We start from the raw sequence: 8,642 nt of genomic DNA on the forward strand, positions 1-8,642 counted from the left end.
CAGATAATAGTTTATTTTAAGGACATCCATGCGTATTGTGGTCACCGGATTTTTACGAGATGGGTCACACTGAGGTCACCTTGCATACGGAAAATATGTCGGGGGAATAGCTTGCTGGAAGGAAGCTATTCAAATAAAGTAAACTTCTTCTAAATATGAATAAATTAAAGAATTTTCTTCAGAAAAAAGTATATGTACATAAGTTTTATAATGAAAACTATCCATTGAGTTATAAAAATCATATGCATTATTTTTTTTTGATTTGAGGTTTCTTATGACTTTAAGTTCGAATTTAGATGACGTCCCTTTAGAAAATCTAGAGTTATGCTCCTTTACCAAAGGGAAAATTGTTGAATTTACGTTCCCGTTCCCACCCTTAAGTTTGTCTCAAATCTTATGAAAATAAGGGGGAACACTTTGACTTTGACAGTTATTTTCATTACAAACGGAATAATTGCTGAATTGTTGGTATCCGTTCTCTTATCGTAAAGTTTACCTCAACCAAATTTTGTGCAAAATTCACATAATACTTCTTTCAACAAAATTCAGATATATAACACATTTGGGTAGTGTCACTTTCACCGTACTTCAGTTATGTTTTTTTTTTTATTTATATAACATGAAAGCTGTGTCCCATGGACACATTCCTCATTTATTACCATGCGTATCAGGTGTAGAAATACTATTCACTTCTGTTGTTGAATTATATTTTGTTTTTTTCCCTGAAATATATATTTTGACTAATAAATGTTGGGAATGGCAAAATGATTATCATTTCATGGTAATTTTACAATATAATTCTGATTTTGAAAAAAAATGACATATATTTTAATATTGACCGAAAAAAGAGAGGTCATTCAAATACTAAAACATTAGCGTGCATACGGATGGTACGGCTTGAAGAGTATCTATTGTCCTTCATCCTTCCTTGTGTAGACAATTCATTGTCTATTCTTTTAATGAGAGGAAACGATAATTAAACAAAAATGTTTCCCTCGTATAATTATCTAACAATATGTAATGAGTATTATTTTCAACCTGATTTTCAGGTCAAAATGTTACTGTTTTTCTTTATTTTTTTTATCTCCTAAACTGATGTTTAAAAACCGAATAATTGTTTTGCAGTAAGATATAGTGTTACCTGTTTTTACACATCCATACACATTATCACATCTGAAAGATCAAAATAACATCTAATACAGTGTGTGTCTTCAAACTGTTTTCCTGGATAACCATCATATAGTAAAGCGTACGCCTAATCATTTGAAGATCATGAATTTAAAAACCTGCATATATTAGATGAGCTTAATGACTAAAGGGACATTTAACAATAGTCATACACTCATAGTAGGTACACTTTTCCTGAATTATATAATTCAATTCATCTAATGATTTCATAATTTATAAGCTTGGAAATTTAAAAATATTTGTTACAAAAAGCATGTTAATTGTAATAAATAAAATAAGAACAGCCGAACCCCCAAAAAATAAAACCAACTGACTACTTATCTACGAATACCCACAAGAACTAAAAGACAAACATCAGAATTATCGACCTTTTGCTTAAAAAAATATTAACTGATACATTGTTCATCCTGCGTCAAATTTGATTTTCGGAACTTATCTTCAAAACCTTAGCGTTAGAGGGAAACGGATGTTACTATACGAAGATATGATAAGGAGATATAGAAAAGGCAAAATTCATTTGAGGTATACTTTATCTCAGATAGATGGAACCATTATTCCTAAATAGTCGTTAATTTAGCAATTTAGGGCAACAATACTCAAGTGATAATTAAGGTTTTTTTTACTTCATTCATGCAAAATTCATTTTGTTTCTGGTTCTGTTTCTTATATATACAGAATGTAATTATCAGTGTCATTTAGTCTGATTTCTGGTAGCCTTTGATCCTTCAGCGTCGTTATCATAATGTACAAATCTATAAGTTATCAAAGTGTCGTGACACAATTGAGAATGCATCGTTCATAATTTCATGTGGAACATTGAAACCGTATTATTAAGTAAAACTGATTCAAGATTGTGGATTTTAAAATATCACGCAGTATGTAAAATATACCTCTCGTTGTTTTGGCAGCTACACATATATCCACATTTTCTCCCCCACCTTCCTGGTAAACAAGACATGCATGGAAATCCGTCCTTTGAAACATATCCAATTCCACATCCTGAAAAAAAATTACCACGTTCCTTGCAAAAATCGGGATCGATCACAAATAAGCATTTATACAATTTTGGATATATCACAAAGGACAACAAAGGAATGTAACTTTCCAAAGATGAAAAAAAGAATCATTTTCATGCAATAATCAATATTTTTCATTTTGGACATATTTTTATACAATACAGTACAATACTATGAAACTGGATTTTCCAGGCTAATTCTTGTATGATTTTCTTTCACCGTTGTATTCTGAATCCTCTTCAACGTCGTACTTTGACGTTTAGTAGCGTTTGCAGAATAAAAAGGCTAGAAATGCTGTTCTAAAATTAAAAAGACGAAAGATGCTTTCAAGTATATTTAGGACGATAGATTTTATTGCGAAGATTTTTTATTTGTTAAAAATTTCTGGTCATTGCGAATTTTTGTTTGAACAAGACTAGCTCATGGTAAGGTAGCTTTCTATCAAACACATTTAACCATCAACCATCCAACTGTCCAACCATGTAACTGCCAATACTTTCATTGTATACCATTATTTACTAAACGCCATTGATTTAACATACAGTTTGCAGCGTTTTGTATTTTCATTTGAGATTTCTTCACATCAAGCAACACAGTCTTTGTTTATTTGTATCAACAAAAAGGTCAATAGGGTTCAGTCAATACATTGTTTATAGTATGCTATTATTGGAAACTCATTAAATGTATTTTTGAAAATTGGATTGATTGATTGCTCTGCTAAGCAACACATCATGTTTCTACAGATGTCAGAGTTTACATATTGCATACACCTGAAATGCCACCAAGTAAAGCTACGATTATATCGCTATCATCTTGCTGAAAAAAAGCGGAGAGATTCCTGGATTGGTAAAACATCAACAATTTCGTAAGACATGTTATTTCTTACATCCAAAAGTTTTTCACAGTATGAAATTAAGTGTTCAACAACTTCTGTGGAATAACATCCGCATCAAGAGCACTAGCCATCCTTTTTTGCCATTGAGCCCGGTTTTATCATGAATTATGATTTATAATTTAAAGTCTGATAGACAACAGCAAGACGTACAAGTCTATGAATAGATCTTCTGTTTTGAAGACGTAATAACGACAAAGTTCTGGTCGACTCTGTACAGATGATTCTAATATGACTTTCTTCTTTAGCTTTGGGTGCAAAGCCATATTCTAATTCGAATAAAACATGGGCTGCACGTGATTGACATCACAATTGAAATTGCAACGTCGGATAAATTTTGAACAACGCCAGAGATCAAAATGGACGTTTTTATTGGTGTTGCTCGCTAGGAAATTAAATAAAAACATTCAAAAAGTAAGTTTATATGATTCTGTTCTTCTTTTATTGATAAAGTGCTGATTTTTCTATAACGTTTTGTCCATCAAATCAAAATTGCGACATTTCGAGCGTCTACTATAGGTCCGCTTCGAAGTACAAAAGTTCAAAATATTCCTATTAAAATCAAAATAATTCTATCATGCCATGCTCTATGCTCATTTTAACATGGGTAGGCATTATATTAAGTATCTATTTTATTTGAATGTCCTGTATTGCCTAGATGCATGATAACTTACCTACACACTTGCCATTTTTCTCCTCGTGATTGTTACAACAAAACCATGTCTTTCTTACACCTTTGCTGTCATAACCACGTAGATATTATAAAACATAGAATACTTATACTTTATCAATGAACTATTAATGTAATTGCATAGTCATTATTGACGACAATTGTATTGAATTATATCTGTATAAATACTATTCATATTTTAAAACGAAACTTTGGATTTGTTGTTATTTATATTCCCCATGCTGTTTATAACAAAACTAACATTTCCCTTAAACTTTTTGCTGCTCAGGTGCTGTAATGTATGTAAAGTTATCTTATTTTCCTGTTTCGAAGATTTCTGTGAACCCATCCATTAGAGAATTTGATGTTTATATCAATCTTATATTCCTCTAAATATTTTTTTTTATTTATAGTCTTTTTATGTCTGTTATATGATCAAAACTTTTAAAGGCCGACATCTATTTTATTACAACTTATATATCTTGTTACTGTGGTTCAAGACACAATTTATATCAGATGGAAACATAAGTGATTCTCATTTACAATCAGACTGAATTTATCTATATAATGTCCCTATAAAAAGAATTCCCAAAATATAGTTACCTTGACTTATTGTAGCATTTGCCGACTTCATCAGATCCTAAAATCCAAACACAAAAAATTCATCATCGCGTTTAGCAGTTTATAGTAAAATGTTATCATTAAAGAAAAATAAAAGAATAATTTCTATAAATAAGTAAACACAAAAGTACTGACTTCTAAGTAAGATTTAAAAAGGGAAATTGATTGAAAACTATGCTATCAATCAACGGAACATGTAAAACCAACTGTCATAATTTTAACTCGGTACAGGCATTTTCTGACGAAAAATGGTTATTTTAACCTTGGTTTGATAGCTACCTAACACTCCCGCTTATATGACAATTGTTTACAAAAACACCTTTTTTCTATTCTACATTTTTAAAACCCTAAAGATTTGACTAAATATTGTCCTTTGCTTGTTGTATGGTTTCAGATATTTTGTTTATTAATTAGGTTTTGAATTTTCAAACAGTTTTGCCGTGTACAAAACTGAAAAAAAATCCTAATCGGAATGTGTTTAAATAATGAGGTAAAATGGATACGATTTACTTCTGTCAAAACTAACATTCACATAGATATAGGAAGATGTGATGTGAGTGCAAATGATACAACTCTCCATCTAAATCACAATTTATAAAAGTAAACCATTGCATACACATATACAACAAGTTTTGTTTCTTACATTGGTACACGAATTTTCCTAATACACAAGATATTTTACTCGCAGTAGTACAAAAGTTATGATACGTTTAAGTCAACTTGTCATTTCTGCCGTCAAACAACCGACGGAATAGTTTTTACTATTCTAACCCTTCATTTACAATGTCATGCATGAAAGGAAATGTAAGCTTTGGATTTTCATGTAATCGTAGAGATGTATTCTTTAAAGTTTACAAATGTGGTGCTCAATAATTCATTTTGTCGTAACGTTATGATTACAACCGACACCCATAGTCAATTTGTTAGGTTTGCATCTTACAGATTATTATATATATTATCATCATTATTATTATTATTATAGTAGTAGTAGTAGTAGTAGTAGTAGTAGTAGTAGTAGTAGTAGTGAATAATCAATGAAATTAGTCTCTTATTACCTGAGATAACAGTTTTATCAACACATCCATATACGCTATCACACCTAAACAATTTAAGGAAAGATGCATTACCAAAACTTTACATATAGAAAAAATATAAAATTGTCACAATCAGTTACATGGTATATAACTAAAAGAAAAAAACGTAAAAAGGGGGGGGGGGGTAATCGGATATGAATTACATAAAAACGAAAATTGATGTTCTGAATCATACAAAAATATAGTATTAAACAGTTTCAACCTTTTGTAACACTATTTTGAAGAACTGTTCTAGATTAGATTACAACAGTTTTCCATATACCATCACGTTTATACCCCAGAACAGACAATAAATCAGAGATGTACACGTTTTATACAATTCTTTCACAAAAAACTTTTATACAATTCTTTCACAGAACAGTTTTCATCATTTTTCGACAGATCTATCAAATAGCAGATTCTGTCATGTTTACTCTTAAAGATTTTTTGTTTTTAATGTTAGTAATTTTTGTTGTCTATTTATTCGTTTACAATTTTGCCGTTCATATCAATATATATCAAGTGCTGAATAGCTTTATTCAATGCAAAGCAAGTCTTCACTTTTTCAAAATGTTTAATGGAAAGATGAAATAAACTTGCTCTTTTCAAAGGATTTTGAACTTTATCTTAATTAAATCAAATAGACACGTAAATATAAACACGATATGAATAGGTGAGTTAAATAGTGGTGCAAATAATGATAAAACTTTTAAAAAGGCCCGTAATATTGAACTGATTCAGCATTAATAAAAACATACATTTGTATCATCCATTACGTAAAGTGTACCTTTCGTTCTTTTGACAGCTACAAACGTATCCGCATTTCTTTCCCCATCTTTTCGGTAAACATGGTATACACGGGAACCCGTCCTTTGACACATACCCAATGTTACATTCTAGATATAAGATAGATTGCTTTTATCATAAACAACAATTCGATCTGCTAAACTAAAGAATATTTCATATGAGCGTATACATGGTATAGCTAAATATTCATTTTCAAAATAAAAAAATGCATAAACAAACTCCTTTGGCACAATGTATTTATTGTAATATTGGTTAACAGAGAAAAAAACACAGATATATTTGTGTTGTATTTCTTTATATTAAAGGATGTAATGGCTTATAATAATTGCAAATAAAATACATTCTATACTGTCACCAGAAGATATATATGTTTGTTTGATTCTGCATAAAAAGACTGAAGCTTCGTTTTAATCAGGATTTCGATGCTATAAGAATGTCGAATTGTATTTAATTTTCCTCTCCCAATGATAATATAATTTTGGAGAAAGATTTTAAAACAAACATATATTAAAAGCCATCAGTTTCCTCAATCAACTATTTTCAAAGCAACAGATATTCGACTTTATGGATCAATTTGCAAAATCAAAAGCCCAAACGCACCAAACTATTTGATAACAATTATGATATCTGACAAAGGACCTGTATTTTCTGATTTCGAAAATGGTGGATGAAACATTGTTGTAAAACAAGCTAAACCCAATGTTTGGTTCAGTCGCAGTTATTACCTTGTAAATGCAAAGAATGTAATTATACTTGATACCGGCATTAACATACAATTGTTAGATTTGTTTGTTTGCATCAGCAGCGTGCGATTCATTTTGACAAATCCTTATTATTATTTGGCTGTAATTTTGCCTTTTACCTATACTTTATTTTTTTGACACTTTGATTAGAAATAACATTTATCTATGATGAAAATTTTTCCATTTTGTTTTATGGTTTCAGATATCTCGACAAAAACATACCTATACACGTGCCATTCTTCTCCTCGTGATTATTACAACAAAACCATGACAAACTTACACCATTGCTGTACAAATACAAGATGTTGTTCAAAAACAGTTTAATTGAAGCAATCCTTCTCTTTCAAACACAACTTTATTTTCAAACACAACTTTTGAATGCTTAATTATAAAAAAAGATCAAAGAGAGCGTTAATGTGTTTGCATTTATATTCACTATGAATATCAAACTGATGTCGTAAGTATGAATTCCGCTTGTTTTAAATATGCCCGACCTCTTAACTAAATATATATGTCATTTGTCCTACCAAATTTTGGTGGTTTCCCCCTGGCACTCCGATTTCCTCCGACAATAAAAACTGACCGCAACAAAATAGCGTTTTAGTGCTGAAAATGGCGTTAAATCATTGTTGAATTCTGCCGTCTCTTTATAATACGACACATAAACAAATTTGAAACAATCTTCATTCAAAGCTATTATATTTGTTGAATTCTTCACGTATGAACTGTACAAAATATTCAAGACATAATACTACGTTCTCACCAGACAGTATAAAATTTTACCTTGCATTATTGTAACATTTTTCACTTCGAACAGAGCCTAAAATCCAAACAAAAATATAAATAATCATTTTCAGTATCTTCATGACAAATTGTGATAACAAAAACTCAATAATTTCCTGGATTCTACAAAAAACAGGATGAAAGGGTGTCACATTTGCTCAATTTCCGGCAATGAATCCAGTGAAACACATGTTCAAGCATTGTCATTAAATGAACAAGTCATTGCTAACGACGTTCACTGATTAGACAAGAAATTATATATTCGGAAATAATATTAATTTCTGCATGGGTATTTGCATCGGATTTAACACATCTATTCTATAACCAGTTGTTGGCATCATACGGGTTATGTTTTTTATGTATAATTTATAATGGTATGATACTAAACCCCTAACGAGAGGGATTGTGTTTGATTTTCATACCACGTGTTTTGGCTGTCTTAAGTTTTTTGCACTTTCGGCGGGTTTGTTATCTCTTATGAATGGTTTAGCTAGATACACTACAAACCATTAAAAGTCTGAAATGGCCTATATCTGTACTCGACTGTACTGATTTTTACTCGACCAGTCTGAATTCGTCTGAGATTTACTTGATAGTACTCGACTGTAGTCTGAACCATGCTTAACAGTCTGAATGTGTACTTAACCATTTTATACGAGTCTGAACCGTACTCGACCTAGTCTGAACCGTACTCGACCTAGTCTGAACCATACTCGACCAAGTCTTAACCAACCTAGACCTATTCTTTGTATCTATCAACTGAATTTTATCAATTTAGGAATTCTTTTAATAAAAATGAAATTTGAACAGCAACTTGAAATTAAAAATGTATTCAATACAGTATTGAAA

At 30.7% G+C, this 8,642-nt stretch overlaps 1 protein-coding gene across 1 annotated transcript; it reads right to left on the bottom strand.

Moving 5' to 3' along the window:
- Positions 1 to 1,058: 1,058 nt before the first annotated feature.
- Positions 1,059 to 7,980, bottom strand: LOC143042943 (uncharacterized). The gene is made up of 8 exons (XM_076215448.1): positions 7,794 to 7,980; positions 7,233 to 7,297; positions 6,248 to 6,356; positions 5,443 to 5,486; positions 4,370 to 4,406; positions 3,771 to 3,835; positions 2,079 to 2,187; positions 1,059 to 1,173 (listed from the first exon to the last, which is right to left on the bottom strand). Exons 1-8 carry the CDS (start codon positions 7,874 to 7,876, stop codon positions 1,059 to 1,061), a joined length of 627 nt encoding a protein of 208 aa, XP_076071563.1. The 5' UTR covers positions 7,877 to 7,980.
- Between the last annotated feature and the right edge of the window lie 662 nt (positions 7,981 to 8,642).

The sequence above is a fragment of the Mytilus galloprovincialis genome, chromosome 8, assembly GCF_965363235.1.
Source record: "Mytilus galloprovincialis chromosome 8, xbMytGall1.hap1.1, whole genome shotgun sequence".
Classification (NCBI taxonomy): Eukaryota; Metazoa; Mollusca; class Bivalvia; order Mytilida; family Mytilidae; genus Mytilus; species Mytilus galloprovincialis.

Coding starts and splice junctions, on each gene's coding strand:
- LOC143042943 (XM_076215448.1), bottom strand. CDS start 7,876: ATGAAGATACTGAAAATGATTATTTATATTTTTGTTTGGATTTTAGGC. Junction 6,357..7,232: donor GAAGAATGGCACGTGTATAG/GTATGTTTTTGT, acceptor TCTTATATCTAG/AATGTAACATTGGGTATGTG. Junction 5,487..6,247: donor AGCTGTCAAAAGAACGAAAG/GTACACTTTACG, acceptor TAAATTGTTTAG/GTGTGATAGCGTATATGGAT.